At 40.9% G+C, this 22,252-nt stretch overlaps 2 protein-coding genes across 2 annotated transcripts; one reads left to right on the top strand and one right to left on the bottom strand.

The window, feature by feature from the left end:
- Positions 1 to 3,004: 3,004 nt before the first annotated feature.
- LOC118313530 (aldehyde dehydrogenase 1A1-like) lies at positions 3,005 to 9,790 on the top strand. Its single transcript, XM_035639034.2, has 14 exons — positions 3,005 to 3,196; positions 4,196 to 4,359; positions 5,153 to 5,257; positions 5,579 to 5,719; positions 5,856 to 5,985; positions 6,120 to 6,181; positions 6,599 to 6,727; positions 6,891 to 7,004; positions 7,106 to 7,208; positions 7,515 to 7,699; positions 7,804 to 7,968; positions 8,099 to 8,256; positions 8,458 to 8,532; positions 9,057 to 9,790. Exons 1-14 carry the CDS (start codon positions 3,136 to 3,138, stop codon positions 9,127 to 9,129), a joined length of 1,665 nt encoding a protein of 554 aa, XP_035494927.1. The 5' UTR covers positions 3,005 to 3,135; the 3' UTR covers positions 9,130 to 9,790.
- Positions 9,791 to 9,933: 143 nt separating this feature from the next.
- tmc2b (transmembrane channel-like 2b) lies at positions 9,934 to 20,657 on the bottom strand. The gene is made up of 20 exons (XM_047328948.1): positions 20,612 to 20,657; positions 20,428 to 20,466; positions 19,773 to 20,175; positions 18,071 to 18,220; positions 17,006 to 17,096; positions 16,832 to 16,913; positions 16,617 to 16,723; positions 16,414 to 16,512; positions 15,311 to 15,453; positions 15,062 to 15,209; positions 14,290 to 14,484; positions 13,979 to 14,158; positions 12,958 to 13,116; positions 12,657 to 12,785; positions 12,244 to 12,311; positions 11,665 to 11,904; positions 11,117 to 11,242; positions 10,532 to 10,610; positions 10,266 to 10,398; positions 9,934 to 10,167 (listed from the first exon to the last, which is right to left on the bottom strand). The coding sequence occupies exons 1-20, from the start codon at positions 20,655 to 20,657 to the stop codon at positions 9,956 to 9,958; spliced, it is 2,829 nt and encodes a 942-aa protein (XP_047184904.1). The 3' UTR covers positions 9,934 to 9,955.
- Between the last annotated feature and the right edge of the window lie 1,595 nt (positions 20,658 to 22,252).

Below are 22,252 nucleotides of genomic sequence, written 5' to 3'. Positions count from 1 at the left end.
GCAGAAGTTTAAGGTCTGATCCGGGGGAACCTATCGGTGTTAGTGAGAGCAGCTCGCTGTCCGGGACGTCCCTTTCAGCCGCAATTGGGCCCCCTGCAGAGGGAGCTGCTGCCAGCTCACAATAGAGAGGCGCACATGGCGACAAACTTGGCTCAGGGCTCAGGCCGCCCAGTGACTGCATCGGCCCATTTGACCGCAGAGCGGAACCATTCACAACACAGCCCCTCCTCCCCTGTCTATAAATGTTGTGAAATGTGATTAAAAATATACTGGGATGCCTAGGAGCATCCTGCAAACTAACTACAGCAATCCACTAGTTAATTGATTGATTGATTGATTGATTGATTGATTGATTTTTATTCATTTCGAACCATCAGCGAAAACAAAAAACAAAAATCAGATAAAAATACAAAGACAAAACACAAACAGGAAAATCACTCAAGACAAGGATGCGTTCGAGAAGGAGCAGGGAGAAGCATAGTGCTTATATAGTCCTACCCAAACTTTACAATATCATATTACTGCAAAAAACAAAACAACATTTTGAGGAAGGCAATTTATGTGTAAGTACATTTACTGCACCTGTAGCTCAAAAACATTTACAATTGTTTAATTTAGTTTTTTTTTGAATGACGATTACATTAATACATTGTTAAGATTGAACTGCTATTATAGAGCAGTGCATATATTTTAACTCTTATTCTGTAATGGCCACTCTTTCACCACTTTTCACATTTTAAAGTAAGTAGTAAAAACTGTTGCTGGATCTATCTCTGGCAAAACTTGAGTATGGGACTTTTTAGTACTGTGGTATTAGAGCGTCCCTCCATTACTGGGCCACAGACCCCATCATTGTTTCATGAACAGTGTAATTTCAATATTTAGTCACAAGGGGACACTCTCTGTTCGGCTTGACTTCTTGTCCCCTGCAGTTTGGCTGAGGGCGTGCTTTCAGGCTAGATATCATTACAGTCACGATTGTGCTGTTATGTATGCATATTCCTTTTGATCACAGCCACAGCTTTAGAGGAAGTGCGAAGTGGACCTCACGATGTATTGTGCCCAGTTGTGCACAGCACAAGCTCACATACTGGTTTAAAAACATAAAAGGTGAATCCACTAGTCTCTGAACAATAACTGAAGATTATTTAAAATCTTCGCAAGGCCATCCTGTTCATGCAGCTGCTGGCTACATCTTGTAGTTGTGGTTACACTATGAAAAAACATAGTAGTTATATTTATGAACAAACATAAAGCATTAAAAACATATGTCAAAGAATTAGAAAAAAAAAATATGTATGGAACAGCATTATTTAAAAAAACACCATGTTAACTGCTCCCTTGATAATTACCTGACAGATCCCTTATGGGTCCCTTTCATTCACACAGGCATCATTTTTATTTTTCATCATTTGTAATGTTTACCTTGTTGCCTCCAACTGATTAGCAAAGCCCTTTGTTTCTCTTCTTTCCTGTAGCCTTCCTCCCTCGTTTTTCCCTCCTTTCATCCATGCCTGCAGTACTTCATCCTCCCCAGTTCTCTCACTATCTCTCCATCTTTCATTCCTTTCATTCGCCTTTTCTTTCTCACTCTCCATCGAACCGTCAATTCAGCTCAGGCTCAAATGTGGGACACCCGGTGCTGTCAGGCCGAGCGACAGCTCCTTTGACCCAGTGGTCCACGTCCTCTCCAGGCCCGACGCGGTCTGGACTTGTCATTAACTCTAGCAGACAGAGATTGTGGAGACAGACTCGATGGTGGCGTGTCTGGAAGGAGAATATGTTGCTCACATTCAAACATTAAGCACGGGGTTACTGACCTAACACTCATATATACATGGCTCAAAACACTTGATAAGCATGTACATGTTCTCAACACGTGGCAAAAAAATATGTGTGGATAAAACACAAATACCAGCTCTGATCCTCACTCAGACTCAAAACGTTGCCTTCATCACACAAACTTCAGGTCAATTGTCAAAACAGAGCTATGCACATCAGTATGGGAAAATGGTTGACACTGTTTTTGGCAACACTCCCTCATTGCAGCTCTGCTGATCATTTCATTGTTTAACAAGGGTTAATTACAGAGGTTGCGTTGTCCCGGGGGATAATTCTCAAAGGGATGTGTGTATTTCTACATCAAAATAGGCACATCAGACAAAGTTATGTGATCACATTGTTCACGGGAGACAGTGAAGCAGCAGGAGGCCCCTTATCAAAGCAAGCATCTTCCCAATTATGTTTGCTGCCTTGCGGACGGGCCTGTTCAGGCAGTTGGGCTGTACTGATTCATGGACCAAAGAAGCAATACAAACAAAAGTAAAATGTTGTAAAGACATGTTCATGTTTCATGTGTAGACTTTGATAATTAGATCATTTTTATGGGGACATATAAAAGTTTGAACAAGAGATTATAAAAAAACATGCAGACATCATCTGTCTCCCCAAAGTGCAGTGGTTATCTTTAGAGCACTCACAGACAGATACAGATATTGTTGCCAATTATGTTCTTAAGATGTCAAAATGATTTGTAATGCAGAATAAAAGTCCTTATTTTCTGTTATATTGTCAATTTTTTAGTGGGTTTATTGTTACTTATACAACAATGCAAGTGCTAATAATGCCTTACTGTTGTTGGAGTCTGATGGGGCTGATTAATCTATTTGAAAATATTTGAAAAAATCTGAATCAGCATTTAAAAAGTACAGTAAACACATTATAAACAAACATATTTTACTGATTTTTATTTTTATTTTTTTACTGAAGTATGAAGTTGCATTTTAATGAAGCACTCAAGTGAAAACTGTACTGGGTGGCAGTTTTCATTCCACCACTGCTTGACAGTCAAAAGGGCTCGAGCTGTGTACATACACGCAACGCATATGACCCATACACACTTTGTCAGGAGTAGCAATATTTATATAGTTCTTTTTCAGGTCGTCTTACCACACACACCATCCTGCTCTTCCACTGCCTGGGGGGGGGACGCTGGGATCCTCGGAGGACCGGGGAGGACTCCCGGTGCGACAGCGCGTAATGATGCCGTTTGCGCTCCTCCAGCGCTGACAAGTATATAAAGGCGAGGGTCCGGTGCGCCGGCAGTGAGAGGGAGCGAAGAGCCGCCGCAACATCATGCCGGTGTCCGGAGTGGGACTCCACCAAGCGGGAACCAGCTCATCAGCATCACCCACAGGTAAAAAAATAAATTAAAAAAAATAATCATAATATTTTTTTTATCCTTCTAAATTCACACCCTATGAAACATTTTGTGTTTTATAGCGAAATACTATATTTGCCTTTAGGATATTTTCCAATCAAATCAATCCCTTTGAAATATCAATCTTTTTGAAATGTAATATTAAAGCCAAGATGTCCTTTTTTTAACTTCGATCTGCTGAATCTTTCTTTCAATCAATGCATGCTTCGTCTCCAGGAATGTCTGAAAACTGTCAACAATACTCACAGCGAGCTTAAAGTGACATGGTAAAGGTGCTTTTTCTTGGTCTGGTCACATTGACAGAATCAATATAAAAGACATAAAACAGAGAAGCACAGTGTGATGGAAATCACACAACAGTCCAAAGGTTTCTGGACACACTACAGAGCAATATGTCAGTGTGTGATATTTGTATTTGTGCATGGATTGAATGTTTTTGTGAGTGTAAGGTGAAATATTCTCAATCATTCCTTTTTCATACTGCAAACTTACACAGAAAGATAGATAGATAGATAGTGAGATAGATAGATAGATAGATAGAGTAGATACTTCATCGTGCCCAATGGAAATTTAGGTTAAGGGTTTTTTTGGAAAATGTGATGAAGCACACCTCTGGTAATATCTTGCTCCAGCCGAATTCCTGCTGTTCTCGGATCCCCTCTGTCCAAATGAGGTCAAACCAGTCCACTGCTCGCAGCCAGCCCGACTTTACGGTGCCAGTCATAACCCTTGACCCTTGTGGTGTTACCCTGCTGACAATGCCAGTACCTAATTTGGCACAGTTTCTGTTACTCCACTGGGCCGGGAGAGCATCATGCGCCAACACGAAAGGAACTATTGTCACTCAGTGAAGAAGATAACAAGATTAACTTTCACAATCAAGAGGTCACACCCACATGCAGTACAGTATATGGGGTATGCGCACACACATGCACACAAACACGCTCAGGGGTTCACAGGCTCTCTCTTTTTCAGAGGGAAAACACGCAAACATGAACTCCCAGTCTGACCAGCAGCAGCTCGCTAACGGGTGCAACCACCAGGTTCCAAACCAGAACCGCAGATCACAGCATGTGGACAGACCTGAAGTGCAGACCCTGCCCATGCCAGTTCCAGATCCCACAATTCAATACACTAAGGTAAGCTATAGCCAGCAGTCAAGAGTTGAAGCAGCACACTTAGGAATTATGAATTGTTGGCATACAGTATTTTAGGTTTAGCTTAGTATGGCACCATACTAAATCCACCATAGAGGAATCCTTCTATATTAGGAAGTCAAGTTTGATTACAGTTCAAATTTAATGTAAAAATAAATTAAAGCTTTGATATTTACCCTTTATCCCCATCCTAACATTTATCATGTTTCCTCGTGGTAATTTTCTCCCTGTGTTGCTTTCTTATCAGGCAGATTGAGACAGTTATCATCTGGTCTGTATTTGGGTGAATAGGCCTCATGATAATTGTTTTCAGTTGCTTGATTAATATGACACCGGTGACGTAGTGATTAAGTATACAGTATTTGGTTTGTGTCCAAAAACGTCAATGAAAAATATAAATCTGCTTATAGAGGAGAGTGGAAATGTGGATTAAACGAGATGAAACAAGATGAATATGGGAACGTTGTTATGGGTCCTCCCCATTCAGTTGGCTTACCAATGAAGGCAATTACCTCAATATACTCTACATGCTTTACAGCTTGCAGATGCACCTTATAAAAATATCAGTGCAGGCAAAAGGACTCACCCACAAAATCCAGGGAGCCTGTTATTAATTCTATAAGAAGAGCTGATGCACTTCAACATGTTTTCACGACTGCCTTTGATCTGCTCTGAGACAAGAGGCGGGGGAGATACCACTTGAAGGAAAGGGGGAAAAAATTAAATGGAAGAAGCTGATTCTGTGTGTATTTTTTCTCACTAATGCTCCTCTCAGTTGTTCATCAATAACGAGTGGCATGAGTCATGCAGTGGGAGAAAGATTCCTGTGTATAATCCCGCCACAGGAGAGCTGCTGTGTGACGTGGACGAGGCTGACGCAGTAAGTATGTTGTACATCACCAGTAAATTAGAAGTGCTTCTTACCTTTGTCCAAGCAAGAGTTTGACAACGAAGGTGGTGGAGGCGTTTCATGGTCGCATGTTATGCTTTCTGCGTCTTTAGAGTTTCCTCTCCTGCAGGAGGGATCCCTACGATGTTGCTCTTCCTGCTCCTCTTGCATCTTATGTTGTTCCATAACCGAATCAAGGGTCTTAAGATAGATGTTGTTTGCTGCGCAGATTGTTATTTGCGCTTCTGGGCTTTACAGCCCAGAAACTGACTTGATTTGACTTTTGTGGTCACTTCCTCAAACCTCTTTTAGGAAGATGTTGACAAGGCAGTGAGGAGTGCCCGTGCCGCCATCCAGATGGGGTCACCATGGCGATCCATGGATGCCTCAGACCGTGGTCACGTACTTAACAGACTTGCCGACTTGGTGGAGAGAGACCGGCTACTACTGGCAGTGAGACAAACACACACACACACACACACACACACACACACACACACACACACCCACACACACACACCATTTAGGTTTGAAGTGAAAGGTCAACATAATGAACTAATGTCACTTGTGCTATGTCATTTATTTCTAGACCCTGGAGGCTCTGGACTCTGGCAAAGTGTTTCTCATGGCATATTTTGTTGATCTGATGGCCACAATCAAAACTTTGAGATATTATGGTGGCTGGGCAGATAAGATTCATGGCAAAACCATACCAGTGGGTGAGTTGCCGTCTTATCAACCCTCTGATCCCTCTCACCTTTAGATCAAAGATTTGGGCCATAGACAGACAGACTCCCATGTTTAACAATTATGTCATACTTTTTTGAAAGTGAACATGAACATGCTTTTTCAGACGGAGAGTACTTTACCTACACGCGACATGAGCCCATTGGAGTATGTGGCCAGATCATTCCTGTGAGTATTAAAATGTTTCTGTCCAAACAATAGACACATAAGCAGCAGAATATTTAAGTTAATCAATAATTTCGTTCATTGTGCATTCAATTTGCATTCAGAAAGTATCAAGTTTAACATTTTTATTTGTGGTAAAAATGGTCATGGAGTTGAGTAAGAGCATCAAAACTGCAGCCAACAATGACAGTAAAGAATGTACTTAATGTACATAATTTAACAACATAGACTACCAAGAAGTCTGGCAAAATGTTTCCACATGTTTTACCTGACTTCAGTATAATTGAAGACTGAGTCTGTCACATCCTCATCCGTATTTGAATGCTTATTAAAATTAATCATACTCACTGAATATGTAGTCATTTTACAACGTCTTCATGTTGTTAAATCTCTGCATGTGTTTGCATTTTTGGCCCTCAGTGGAACTTCCCGTTGATGATGTTTGCGTGGAAGATTGCTCCTGCTCTGTGCTGTGGGAACACTGTAGTCATCAAACCTGCTGAGCAGACCCCATTATCAGCCCTGCACATGGCTGCACTCATAAAAGAGGTACTGGGGTTATTACTGTTTGCCTCGAATAATAATGTAAGAGCAAAGAACATGTGGACAAAAGCCATAAACTTGCATTCAGACATCGTTGAGACCTACGTAGCTGTAATATCTGATGTAGTGGCTCTTTGTTATCTGTCTCTCTCCATCTCTCTGGGTTCAGGCCGGGTTCCCTCCAGGTGTGGTGAACGTGGTGCCAGGTCATGGTCAAACAGCAGGCTGTGCCATTTCCCACCACATGGACATAGACAAAGTAGCCTTCACCGGATCTACTGCTGTTAGTATTCTGCTGAAATGAATAGTTCCTCTCCTCTCCTCTTCACTGTAATACTGTAATGTAACTGCACATCTGACACTGTTGTCATTGTTGGTTGCCAGGTTGGGAAACTTATCCAGAAAGCTGCAGGTGACAGCAATCTGAAAAGAGTTACACTCGAACTCGGAGGCAAAAATCCAAATATCGTCTTTGCAGACTGTGACTGTGAGTATTATTACTAACTTGATTACCATTACTTGATTGTTGTATAGTAGGTTTTTCTAATATAGTGATCTTGTTGCACCTTCAACCTTCACTACCTTTAATGTCATTGAAGGGATTGCTTTGTAATATGCTAGAGAGCTAGATGCTTTAAAATGACTCAATGTGCAAGTTGTCAAAATGTGACTAATCACTGTATATAACATACACACATATACTGAATAACGACACTGCCTAACCCTTTTTACTTCCTGTCAACAGTCTAGCGGCAGCCTTTCAGGTGTATATGCGTACGTGTGTGTCTTGCAGTAGAGTACGCAGTGGAGCAGGCCCACAGTGGTCTGTTCTTTAACCAGGGCCAGTGCTGTCTGGCTGGATCCAGGGTCTTTGTGGAGGAACCAATCTACGAGGAGTTTGTCCGTCGTAGCGTAGAGCGGGCCAGATCCAAAGTCCTGGGAAACCCACTGCTGCCAGGGGTGGATCAAGGGCCGCAGGTATGGAGGAACCCTATTCATTTGACAACGGATATTGTCTTACAGGTACCTGTTGCTACTGGAAGCAAAATACCTGCAAACCCACACAATGCATTTTTCTGTAGATTGACCAGAAACAGTTTGATAAAATAATGGAGCTGATAGAGAGCGGGAAGACTGAGGGAGCCACGCTAGAATGTGGGGGGTCCGCGTGGGGTCAGCAAGGACTCTTCATCCAACCCACCGTCTTCTCAAATGTCACAGACGACATGCGCATCGCCAAAGAGGAGGTACTCTGCTCTCATAAACATATGCACCTACACAACCATAGTCCATGGTGCACACGGCAAGCACCCAGATTATCTGTTTTCATTTTAACTCTTGCCACCACACTTCCCTCCCGTACTCGCACTCTCCCAGATTTTTGGTCCAGTGCAGCAAATCATGTGTTTCCGTGGCGTCCATGAGGTCATCCAGAGAGCCAACGCCACGCAGTACGGCCTGGCAGCAGGAGTGTTCACTAACGACATTGACAAAGCCCTAACAGTCTCCTCTGCGCTGCAGGCTGGCATGGTGTGGTACGGATCAAATCCTCTACAGTTTAGCTTGTAGTTCTGGAGTATCTGTACAGCAAATCATCACAGAAACCTGCCTTCAAGTAGTATTAGACTCTGGAATATTACATATTATATCAATACATAGTAATGAATGCCCTTTCTTCATGTGAGTGGCAGCCTTTGAGTGTTATATATTGAGGTGAATCTAATGTTTTTTTCTAGGGTGAACTGCTACAATGCCATGAGTGCTCAGTGTCCGTTTGGTGGCTTCAAAATGTCTGGCAATGGGCGGGAACTGTAAGTGCATAATCGACCAGGCAAAAGGCCTTTGTAATTGTTTGCCAGACCCCGACTGATTTATAGGTTGGCCGATTATATTGGGCCTTATGAGCCATTCACAGATATATCGGTATCGGTTTTTATGTTTGGGGATATTTGTTGATACGAAACTTTTATCTTACAGAATAAACCATCTAGAAAAGATGTGCATTTAGGTTTAGATTTTACATTAAAAGGAATATTTTCTATAATTCAAGTTCTATATGTTTTGTATATTTGAACTGTACAATATCAAGCCTCAATTACATTACTTTGTCATGAGGCGTTGATAATGGCATCATAGGAATCTTTAAAAAAAAATGATACCAATCTCACCATTGGCATCGGCCCACAAAAAAATCCATATTGGTCAGGCTCTACATTGCAACTTGACTGGTAAATGTCGCTCATTTAACGTGAGGACACATAATCATAACTGTAGTGGTTAGCACATTTGTCGTGCATAATTCTTTTTTTTTTGTTTGTTTGTCTTTTTATTTTAGGGGAGAATATGCTCTTCAGGAGTACACGGAGGTCAAGGCAGTCACCATCAAAATCTCAAAGAAGAACTCATAACACTGTCATGTCACAAACCTTTTTTCTGCCTTTTAAATTCTTTTCCACCTGATGACTTCATATCCTCCAGGGGCTTTTTTGTGTCATATACCGCAGGGATTTTCTGTGCCACGTCATGAACATTTATTCCTCACATTTCTGTGGAGATATTCACTTTTTTTCCAATATCTTGTCAATATCTTGTCTCTTTTACTTTCCGTGACAATGCTGACTTTCTTTTATCTATGTTCCTCCAGTGTACTATGTCAGAAGTTTTGTGGACAGCATTTTCTTTCCAGTATCGTTATTTTTGTGTTGGGTAGTTTAAAGAGCTTATTTTTCCTTGAGGGTTACAACTTAAATAGCACTAAAGAGCACAATTATTTTAATTGACCACATAAAAAAAAATAACAAAAGACATTTTACAAACTATTTACAGGGATTTCAAAATGAAATCAATAAAACTGCACCCATTTTGATAACCAGAAAACATGACACTGATTTCAATGCAGTTAACATGATCATGACCCACTTACATTTGTATTACAAGGTACTGTGCCATAGTTTTTGTTAACATTTTTGCTGTGGTTATACTCGTAATTAAGATAAAACCATAATTGCTGGATCTTTACAGTGAGTAATTATAGACTTCTGCTGTTGTCAATTATAATTAATGCATGTTTAAACTATTAATTGTAATGCTTCTGAAATATGCAGTAAAATAACTTTAATAACATAATAAATTAGTGAAAATTACTATCATCCATTCCAATGAATTGTTAAAAAGTATGTAATTATTCCTGTGGTACATCCCTCATTGGTTTTGGTCCATGAACCATGTCTCTTATCACCTCGGCCCACCCCGACCTCTTCCTCTGCCTGGCCCAGGTTGAGGCCCCCTGGCATTTCCATGAGGCCCCCCTCTCGGCCCTGGGGCACGAGTAACTGGCCCTCTTGGGTTAGGAGCAGCCAGCGACACGTCCTTTTGCAGATTAACCCCTTTTCCTGCAGCACCTGGCTTCGTTTTGGGAGACTTGCTTCCCTTCTCAACAACCACATCTGAGAAGAAAGATGGAGAGCAAAAAGAGTGGTGAGGATAGTTAGGTGCAAATTGTCAAGTAGCATGTGCAATAATGGAATATGAGAGTGCGGGACACTACCAGGTGGGGGTGGTTCATCCTCGGTGGGAGGCGGCATGAGAGACTTGTTTGGCAGTAAGTCCTCTAAGTCTTTCATCACTTGATTAGTGCTGTCCTTGTTGTTCCTGCGGTTCTTCTCTTCGTCTCGAGCCTAAAGTGTCCAACAATAAACCAGAGAGTCATTTGATTGAATCTTGCACAATGGAAATTTTGAAGAAAAATAAACAGGGAGACAAGAAGATAACAGAACTAAGAGGAGATAACAAGAAAACTCTGATACTGACCATTTGCATCTTCTTTTTAAGGTCAATGTTTGCTTGTTGGTATCCTTTTGACAGTGCATTCAGGTAGTATAGGGCCAACCTGTTGTACAGTACAACCCAACAGTCTTTAAGGGGAAAGTTGTAAACAACAGCTTACACCACAGGGCAGTTGGAAACTTTTCTGACTTTACCTTTTCAAGTAGACACATTGATACTGGCAATTTTAGATTCAACTTGTATACATTTTCATTTTTTAGGCCAAAAACACAATGAACTGTAGGATGAGAACATTTTTCAAAAAGACAGTGTCACTATAGAGAATATTTAATGCCATTAAAACAATTTCAAATATAATCAAAAGAACCTTCTACACACACAGTATGTTGGGCCTCAGTCAGTTAACAGAATACATGTTATACACATGTAATGTCTTGCCAAAAAATTATTGATTGTCTTGTAAAGTCAAATTTTCAAGGTCATTTTGAAAGCCGAAATTCAGAGCAGTCTCTAAAATGTTATGCCTATTTACATGTGCATTTCCCTTCTTCTCCCTTCTTCTTATTTTTTTCAAATAATTTTTTTTCATTATATCTAAATGATACGTACAACATGAGGAGGACAGCAGGCATGATAAGTCCAGGGTTGGTGGCATACGTAAAAATGTTCCCTATGAAGGCAGGTAGATCCTGCTCTATGGTCTCCATTACCACGTCATACATCTTCTCTTGACCGCTGGAGAAAGACATGGATCAAATAGAATGCATTGTTTGTCGTATCTTTTGATAAAATGTCCACCAAACCCCATATGTAAGACAGCGTTAATATGTTTGAGCTTAAATGTGATTGAAGGCCTGCAGAGAGGCAGCAGATGAAAACTTGCTTTAGGCTGACTCTTCAAGCTATCTCTAGTATAACACATTTATGTTTGATGACACAAATAAAGTAAATAAAAAGCCTACTAGTGTCAACTAGGTCCTGCAAAAATATGGAAAAGTATCGAATAACAATCCTACTACAATCCCATAGTGATGTACGAAATGTTCATCCTGTTCAATGTTCGACAGAATGACTTTTAATTAAGGTCAACATTTCAGAAAAAACTTTAATTGTACAAAATTATCGTGAACTGTCTGTACCACCTCAGTCCTACTAACCTGAACGGCCCACAGTCAAAGGAAGGGGGCAAGGTCATGATAGTGTAGACGACCGGAAGCAGGCTGAGGAACAGCACGAGCAGCAGCAGGCCCATGTAGAAGTTGTTGGAGCGCGAGGCCTTGAAAACTCGCTCATGAGGAACGTTGCAGGACATCACTGCCCAGCACTGGTAATACATCGAGGTCAGGAGACGCAAAACATTCAGACCAACCAGACCTGGAGCATAAAATGCCCCCATCCTGAGGAAAACGAGTTACCAACATCACTTCAAAAATACTGCATCATCAGCAAATGTTGGGCTAATCATTTATACTATTTAGTGATCTAATGTGATTCATTTGAGTTGATTTGGCAAAGGCTCTGCTCCAATATCATGCAAACATATAACACATTTCATTTGAAGACCCAGGCACTCAACACTCACTATTTTCCAAACCACATGCAGACAACAACAACCACAACAACAACAACAACAAGAAACATGAGCCAACAAGAAACATTAGCCCCATTAGAGAATCTCTGGTTATAGAGAACCAGGAAGAAAATAAAATCAACCGTGCAGACAAAGAGTAATTCACCATATCATTCCTTGATTGAAGACAAGCCCGAGCACATTTCCACTGATGTCGAACTCTCCATATGAAGGCTGGTTTTTAACACACAACAACATGATCAGCATGTTAACAAAAGGCAGGCTGATGCGCTTTGCATGTGTCTCTCTCTTTGTCCATCTCTGTCTCTGTCTCTCGCTCTCTCTGTAATTAAGTTCTCATTGCAGTGTCCTCTTTCACTCAATGTTAGGGATCACATGCCATGTCATGCCAGATGTCGTTGTACGGTATCAGGTTGACTTACAACACAGTGCCAATACGCACTGTGTTGTATGTAGTGTTCAATTAGCTTAATTTTTTTATTTAATTTAAGCAAACAACCAAAAGAGAATACAGGTAATTCAAGTGGAGACAGCGCAACACAAACTGCAATTACTCACAAATCCAGCCTCCAGGTCCCAGCACCAGCAGTAGTTGAGGAAGCGAACAATGACGGCTCGCAGAAAGTCCCCTATCAGGATCGTCAAATAGGTCACTTGCATGTCGGACACGATTAGCTTCACAAATTCCTACATGGAAAAAAAAATTAGCAAGGAAAAAAAAGGAAGAGATATAAAAGATGAATGAAATTAGACATTTGATTTCAGATGGAGCTGCAAATGGAGCCAAAGTAGGCCACTGCCATCGCAAAATCCTCATTCATCATTGGACACCAGTTGCCTGTGTAACGCCACTACTGACTATTCCCACTCCCGTCTCCCAGCAGGGTCCTCTGACGACGTCGGCTGGGTCCGCATTCGGAGGAGGCACGTCTGTCGTGTTGAAGTGGGAGCTGTAGTTGGAATAGTACTGATTCAAAAGCCATTCCGTATCATTCTTGATTGACTTCTCCCTCTCCAACTAATGAATATAACAAATCAAAGAAAAGGCAAGGAAAAACTTTACTCATGTTGCACAATTTAGAGACAGGGAAATACACCGTTCACAACATTAAATTCAATTAAACTTGAGACTTAAATTGATGAGAGTTGGATGAGAAGATCAACAGTGTTTTAAATAAGCTGAGCATAGGCAACTGGTGACTGTAGCCAACAGTCATAAGAGTATTACCAATCTTCTCATCTTCAAAAAAAAAAATAGCAAGTGAATAATCGCATTTCCCAATATGTCAACCCTTAAGTAGGTATGTAGATTTAGAGAAATGTCTTAAAGTTTCTGACAGCTGTAAGTTTAACTATGGTTTAATACAGGGTTTTTTAAAGCAAGTTGAAATGCAGATTTTTAGATATTAAATTGTTATGTATCTACAAAAATTCATTCAAAATTCAAACAAAGCAAAGGACCTGTGACTCTTTAGCCTGGAACCCAGACGAATTCTGGGAGCTCATTTAATTTTGCTCTGCCAGAATACGGTCTGGATCCCCTCCATTGGGAAGTGATTTCCCTCGGCAGAAAACTTGCTGGTCCTATACCACGTTTATACCAGGACGCAGACGGAATAGACTTCTGAAAACAACCAAGGCTGCCACTAATGAAAGAGCAAGTACCCGGTATTTTCAAAAATGGCAACACTCATTCACAGACATGATGGAATCTCCTCTCTGTATGCCCTATTCTGATGATATTTTTTGCATTGCTAAACAGACATTACATGATTGGTCTGCGTCAGTTGGTATTTGAGTATTAGTCTGACTACGCCAGGCTAGTGACTCTTATCATGTGGGTAAAAAATGAAACGAAATATGTACGTCACATGTCATACCTTGGCGTTGACCTCATCAAACAGGGCAAAGAGGAAGGTGTAGAGGTTTCCCAGGAAGAGAGCAAAGATTCGACCCAGCTGCCATTTAAGAGCAATGCGAGGGTGATAATCCTCCAGCTCTGCAATGGTTTCAAACAGAGGTGGACAGACCAGCCCCAGCAGAGACATCACAAACTCCACCTGACACAATAGGACAAAAGAAGTGGGGGGGACTCATTTTCAAGCCTCTGCTCTCATGGCCCCTTGTGTTCTTTATAAAACAATCTGAAAAGTCATCGCTGAAGCAGAAAAGATTTTTAATGTCAACCTACCTCGTTCTTCTCAAGCCACGAGAGATTTTCTGTCTTCATTTCAGCAAACTCCTGAGAACGCTTCACCACAAAGTAGATGAGGTATCCACTGCCTCCGAGGCAACACAGGATCATAACGTTTGCGAGCACCCTGAGGAAACGTCGCAGATGGATGTTCTCGTCTTTCTGGTTCTCCTGTTCGTCCACAATGGATTCCTACAGTAGGGGGACGTAGATTTAAAAAAAAAAGGTCAAATAATCAAAGGTGCATAGATGCCTCTTCAAGATTGCTGATTTCTGAAGCATGTTGGACTTTTTGTGTTTCAGTTTTCAAATGTCACTGCAAAGCCTGTAGGGAAAGTGAGATTAAAGGAAACATGCACACTATAAGGCTCTCATATTATCTTAATAGACTTAAGATATTATCTTAAACTGTGCATTATCATTATTAGGACATATTCAGTTTTCCAGAATTCAATTTATACTTGTAGTCTTAAAATCTTTCTTTCTTTCTGCTTCAACCTCAAGTTCATAAGGATTTCCCAGAAAATCTTTTTTGACTTCAGGTGTGAGTTACATGCGATACAATCATGAAAATATTCGTAAGGAGGAGACATTTTTCAAATGGAAAAAAAAACATTTGAGCTACATTTGGACTGAAACCTTGTGTCCCAGCTTCATCCTTTGAGGATATTCCCTTAATGATTATCAGATTTTGGTGCAAAATGGTGACTCTAAAAGGAAACCCTTGCTCTCAAAAACACATTTGTCGATGTTCCAGACACACGCTAACCTTGAAGCTGGTGGTGATGGAGGCAAACTTATTGTCTGCAGTCTCAGGATTTCCTATCAGGTAGTCCCAGCTGGTGAACATCTTCCAGCTGAAAGTGAAATCTCCCTCCTCCGCCCCATCGCCTCCTTCATTTGCGTTGCGAGCCATTCTGTGAAAAAAAAAAGCAAAACAACAACAACAAAAATCATTTAGACCATTGGCAAAAATGTACTGTGCATCTGATTTCCAGCAGCTGTGAGTCTCGCCTACGTTCTAATGACAACCATCAGGCTGTATCCAAAGATGCCAACACCCACGAGCAGGTACGACAGAGGCAGTCTGAACTGCAGCACTCCCATGGTACGCTCGTTGTTGTAGAACCCGTAGAACAGAAAGGAATACTTGCAGAAACCCTGTTGATGAGGTAAACAAAGAAATGTCCATTCTTACGGAAACATAACACAACTGCACAAGCGGGTGAAAAGCAACTTTTCCCAAATAGGCAAAGAAGGAGTGCGTCAGTGTGGAAATATATATGTATTAAAAAATTCCCACAACGCTGTGAATTCCAATAAGTTTGCTTTACTTACAAAAAATTATGCAAACTCGCAAAGTAAAGTAAACTTAAGATGGTTAGTAACAAAAACGTGTTAATTCTGAGTATGCAACACTTAGATTAACTTGTTTATTCTGAGTGTGCAACACAGTGAGGCATTTGTTTTGTTTTTGATTTACAGAGCCACGGCTGAGGCGAAAACCTGGATGTTTTTCCTGCGCGCACACAGAACCGACAGCTAGCGGACCGTGAGGAAACATTCACAGATTTTTACCAAACGCGTTTTGCTTTAGAATCGCGTACTGCCCCTTTAAGCTGCAATGGTATGTAATGTAATGAAATATAGGCTGCTTTAGCATGAGAGTAAATGAACTCAGTTACACTAAAAACAACAGTGACAAAACAACGTACTAAGGTTAGGCCAGTGTGCCACAACGCATGGGAGCATTTTTTTATCTTTGCCATGCATTAGCTAATAAAAGCTTTTCCACATCAAGCGTGCGTATATTTCTTGTTTGCATCAAAACTGTAAATATAGCTAAATAAACTAAATAGTAAAACAAAAAGACCAAAACCAGGCTAATGGCTCCATGAGTTTGTACTTGGGGTGTGTAATGGGAATCTATTTAATGCTTTTTGTGATATTCAGTCTGGACCAAAAGTGATGGACCAGTTGCCATCACTATACCCATGCATCGCAGCTTTTAACCTCTTTCTATAGAATAAATTAGTTTGAGCTTCCGACTGAATCTCATCCACCTATCTTCATAACTTGAGTCAGGTATGATACTTTGACAAAAGGATTAAAGATCCTCACCCCAAAGTCAAAGAGCACAGAGTAGTCCATGGCTGTGGGCTGCTCCTCTCGGGGCACAGTCTTCCTGGGAATAGAGCCATAGGGAAGACCCATAAGGATCTAAACATAGAAGAGAGGGTTGGCGGTCAGAAAGGAGAGAGACAAGTACGATGCCTGCTCCATCAGGTATCACATGCCGACATGTCTCATGAGAAAGAATGTACCTCAGGCAGCACCACCAGACCAAACATGAACCCAAAGAGAACCAGGTTCAGACCATACATCCACCTCAGAAAGATAAAATATGATGCCACCGATGACCCAAAGTGACCTATGATTAAGAAGACAGACAACTTGAGTCGGAAATATAGTGACAGTTAGAACTTGTAAGATCATAGCGCAGTGATTATTTTTCAGATAAAGTTGTTGTGGTACCAACTTTCTACGTCCTTGATTTTCCTCTCCCAGGGTATGCAGGCTGTTTTGAAGTTCTCAAAGTCACGTTTAAACTTGATAAGTTTCTGTGGGGGAAAAGTTTAAAATCATTATTTCAACAGTATCATTCACATGATTAATCAATAAAGTTTACATTTGAAACATGAACAGACTATACCTTTGCCATCATGACTTTGTAGGCGTACAGCTTCCTGCCTTTTCCTTTCCCAAGAGCTCCTTCAAACTTCTCAACAAACTCCTGGGCCTCCCTGTGTGACCAATCACAGAAAACCATGACCTGTCTCACCAATGAATGCATTAGCCAGTGGCAACAGGATGTTCAAACAGCGGGTGTGGTATAATTATCTGATTGATGATACTTTACCACTTAGACTTGGCAAGCAGATGGTCAGCTAGCAGCAACATGCATTAAACAGTGTCAAGCTCACGAAAAAAATTATGCAGCGCACATATCCGGTTCCCCTCCTACAGCCTTGCTTTCACTGATCCGTGCAATGCGAAACATACACCTCTGCCTCTCTCACATACACACACACAAACACACACACACACACACACACACACACACACACACACACACATACACAAACACAAAACCTCTAACCTACTACTACTTAGACCGGACAAGGCAGCCTGAACTGTTTACAGCCTTCTCACACTGAAGATGTCTATCAGCCTTGCGGGTGCTTCAGTGTGTTTTCCTGACAGTTATAGACAGCTGCCGACATGTTTCTCCATCTCTCAGGGGAGAGAATCAAATTTGGGGATGTGAGTGAGCAAATATATCTGCCTGGATGTGACATTAATCATTTCTGTGCAGAATTATGTTCATCAGAGAGAATGTGATTAATCACTAGAGCTTTGATTTGTAATATGACAGAAATAGGTCATTGGAAATCAGCTGTGACCTCTCTATAAATCAAATATCAAAACCATCAAATAGTTCTGACAGTCTACAGATTATGCAGCACTGACAAAGAGAAGTATCAAACAGCTAAAGAAGCAATGGACATGTTTTAATAATGCAAGTTCAACATCACATGTACATGACATGAGTGATGGTGGGCATAAGAAAAGTGAGAAAAAACAAATGAGAAATGAGGAAAATATGAAAATAAAACCAGCATAAAGAACAAAATGCAGCTGCAACACGAAGAATCACAAATACAATTATGACAAGCACGGGAGTTACAATTGGCCTCTGTTTTTTTTTTGTTTTTACTTGAGCAGTACGAGTCTCCTCTTCATGCGCCATGGTTTGTTCCTCAATGTAGCGATCAGTTTCTTCTTCTCCTCTACCTCTTCCTTCAAGGCTGCCATCTCTCCCTCCGACAGCGACTCTTCTTCAGACTCAGAGGAAGAAGAGGAGCTGCTAAAGGGAAAGAGCAGTCATGTGCTATGGCTTTGACAAGGAGCCAAATCTAAACATCTAATTAGACTGCAGCAGCAGCAGCAGTAACACCAACATCTGAAAATTCCAAACCTCATCTGCATATGAAAAACAATTTTCAAAAATAAAGGAAGAGCAGGAACTCTGTGAAACTCTTCAAAATATTATTCATATAAGATTTGTTTATTGTTATGTTTCTTGCTATTTGAAAGCAATGACCACTATTGGAATTTTTATTGATTTCAATATAATCAGTAGCCTTACTGAGGCACTAGCATGGCTATATAATCTACGGGCCTGGGTATGATAGAAAAGTCTGACGGCAAACTTGTTCAATAGCTGTTCCAAATGGCCACACTCGAATTCGGTCATACAAAGGGGGAGACGGGATAAACTTCTAAATACAGAGAAAATGGGACCCATTTTCAGATTTTCTTTCCTGAAAAGTTTCTGCAAAAAAAAGGTACAAGAAATTGCTGTGGAGTTGTTGTCTGCAAAAAGAAAGATAGAGGGAAACGTTTAAAAACTGCTGACATTCTCAGCACAGTTGGCCAATTGCTGTTTGATGGGAATGTCTTTGGAAAGCTACAGAAATGGTTGGACACTGACACAATTGCAGATTAGCTGGTCAGCAATGTCGATCATTTAGTAGATAGTAGAGCCTGATGTTTCTCTCTATAGAGACCAAAAACAAAGCTAAACGAGGGTGAATATTGGATCTGCAGTTGCCAGCTGACAAATTATTCTGTTTCCGCAAGAGCTGGATGGGTAAGTCTGCGATATCAACTTGTGTGTGCTGTCAACTTGTGTGTGCTTTTGTCTACTGACTTCAAGTGGCCACAACTAAGCAGTTACAGGTTTAAAACATATTAATTAATTTTCTCAGTGGCAGCATGCATTCTGAAAATAATAATGCCCTCTGCCACTCCCTTGTGGCAGAGGGCATTATTATTTTGATAAGCTGAGGAACGATACTTGTTTATTACCTTCTATGCAGCACTTTCACAAAACAGATTTAAAAAGTTCTACTCAAATAAAAACTTTATATTGAATAATTTGTGTGTTTGCATATGTCTTTGAATTATTTTGCCAAAATCTTCTTTCTTGACACTTGTAGTGTTAGTTTGCTACTTTTTAAAAACATTCACACATAGATTGAAACAGGAGGACGATGTCGCTTCTCAGGATGTTTTGTCCCGTGGCCTTTGTTTTGAGGCAGCAGTAAATAATGGATGAACAAATGAGGATGAAACTGCAGCAAAAAATATTTGGTGTCCTCCATAACTGATTTTCTTGTCTTTTATGAAACATCTGATAGGATGATGATAAAAGGGTCCAGTAAGTAATTAACTTATATTCAGCGAAATTAGTGTGTATTCTGATTGTAATGATACTGATGTATCTACATGGCACATACAATAGCTTCATGTCACCAGAGTCTGCCAGGGGTCTGCATGAGACTGCATAGAGAAAGCCCATATTGGTGTGTGGAGCGTGCAGGTGGGTGAGAGACAGCTCTCAGAGAATACTGCACCTGTTCATCCTCCCATTCTTTTTTTTCTTGTCCTTCTCACCATCTTTATCCTTCCCTTCTTTCCTTTTACCATTTCCCTTCTTCTCCTTATTCTGCTCCTCTTTCCCCTTTTTGGACGTTGCTTCCCCTCCTCTTTTCCTCTTCTCTCGGTCCTCTTCGCTCTCGTCATCACTCTCGTCCTTAGCAGCTCTCCTCCTGGAGGCTTTTGATGCTTTGCGCTTCACACTGCGCTTGTCTTCGTCCTCATCATCTTCGTCGCTGTCTCGGGGCTTGGCCTTCTTCTTTCGTCCTCTTTTCCGTGGTGCCTCATCCTCATCCTCCTCGTCCTCCTCATCATCACTGACCTGTTTGGCTCTACGTTGTGGCTTGGCTCTTCTGTTTTTACTTCTCTTCCTGGCTTCATCTGAGACACGCATATGTATTTTTTATGCAGTTAGCAGAATCTTCCATCCACTGACGGCACAATTTATATTCCCTAGCTTACAATAAGAACAAAGAATAACAATAACAATAAAGATATAACAATAAATAAAGTCATTTAGTTAAGCTGTCATAAAATAAAAGAGGAAATTTGTGAAAATAGTGCAAATAATTAAACTGTGATTAAACTGTATCCCCGATGAAAAGCAAATGAAAATTGTCTCACAAATCTCACCTTCACTTCCACTGTCTATAGCATCAACCTCAAACCCAACTGGTACATGTGAACAAAAACACAAAGACACAAATTCAGGTGATAAGTCTCAAATAAGTATCCGGCATTCAAATATTCTATTTCATCTATCCATGAAACATAATCGGTATAATTAAAAGGTCAATATTTAAAGAATTCTTCTCACCATCTTCAACCTTGACTGCAGCATTGTTTTTCCTCCTTGGAGGCATTCTTCTGGGTCCCTGTCAGTTATCTGCATCCACTTCTGCTCACTTCAGACTCTGCCCCTGCTCCAACCATGAGTCACTGAGAGCAGGCAGCTGACACACCTCTGAGGGTATTGTGTCAAAAAACCAGGATACACACACACACACACACACACACACACACACACACACACACACACAATGGCTGTTCAAAGCCAGGGCTCCTTGACAACAGTCGAAGACACACAGTCCATTAGATGATAATCAGGAGCCTGGGGGAAACAAAGTCAGACAATGTACTTGTCAATCAAAATGCTAATTGATATTTGACTAGAGCAACAAGAGCACATACGCAGTGCACATGGTTTAATCCCAGTGTTCATTCAAATTAAACTTGAAACTTCTGCGCGACCTTGACTTCAAAAGTAAAACACCATGATAACAAAAAATGATAGACTTTCATTCAGCAGGGCTCCAGAAAGGAGACACCGGTACTAATGTAGACATGAAGGTCAGCTCTCATTAAAGTTGGATGGAAGCTTAATTAATCTTGAGTGAAAAGTGAAACAGGTCACTGTATTTAAATACTGTACACAGTGACCTGCTAGACATACTGTACTCCAGTGAAAATATCCATCCAAAATAAAGCACTTTATTAACGGGACAGGTCAGACAACATCACAAGTTGTTCATTAGAGGACAGGTTCATAATACATTTATACAGTATAGACACAAGTCTATATAGAGAGTAACTGGTTGGAGCAATCATTCCTGCTGTATACAATGGCCATGAAGAATCCCCTTCTAAAGCCTGTCAAATATAACTAATGAGGAAACACAATTGGTTGTTACAGTTCTGCCTATTAAAAAGAAAAAGTTCAGCTAAAGCTAATTTGAGGCTACTGCAGTCTGAGTTAGTTAAACTAAGCGGGTAGCTTTGAAACTGTTTGTGTAATGTAGCCTAACAAGGAAAACAACCAGGAATGTTTTATACTGAAAGGACAGTAACTTTGGAAAATAACTTCTAGATCTGTCTTACTCAGAATTTATACAAGTCGAATCCTTTAAAACAATATTTGTCACTGCTTTAAGACAGACTTCTGAACCATAGTTTTACAGTACAGTGGTGAAATGGGGAGACAGTGTGGACTGAAGGATGAACAGTGTGGCCTGAATTATGTGTTTCAAGCTGTAAGATGCAGGTACTACCTGCGCGGTTATGGTCAGATCTTACACTTTTGAATAATGCAGGAGGGAACAGGAGACGCTGGGTCACTATGCACCTAACACAAAGAGAAACTCACTTCCGGGGGTTGTATGAATGCGGCTTGAAGGTTTGTATCTGAAAGACAAGCTAAGCGTGTACCCCCCCACCCCCACCCCCAAAATCCCCTCTCCACCTCACTCACCATCTCACTTCCTTCTCACTATACTGTACTTGGGCTTAGAGAAGATGCATTTAGTCCTAAGATCCATTTTCCAAAAAAGGTCTAACCCTCCACGAGTTCACACCGAGGCTTAGTGCCAACCTTTGATCTCCAAAGCAAAACTGGAAACCATACGAAGAGTCAAATCAGTGCAAATGTCCCACTCCTCCCTTCTATGGTGTTGGTGAATAA

The sequence above is a fragment of the Scophthalmus maximus genome, chromosome 19 (assembly GCF_022379125.1).
Source record: "Scophthalmus maximus strain ysfricsl-2021 chromosome 19, ASM2237912v1, whole genome shotgun sequence".
Classification (NCBI taxonomy): domain Eukaryota; kingdom Metazoa; phylum Chordata; class Actinopteri; order Pleuronectiformes; family Scophthalmidae; genus Scophthalmus; species Scophthalmus maximus.
This window is presented reverse-complemented; position numbering and strand designations above follow the sequence as displayed.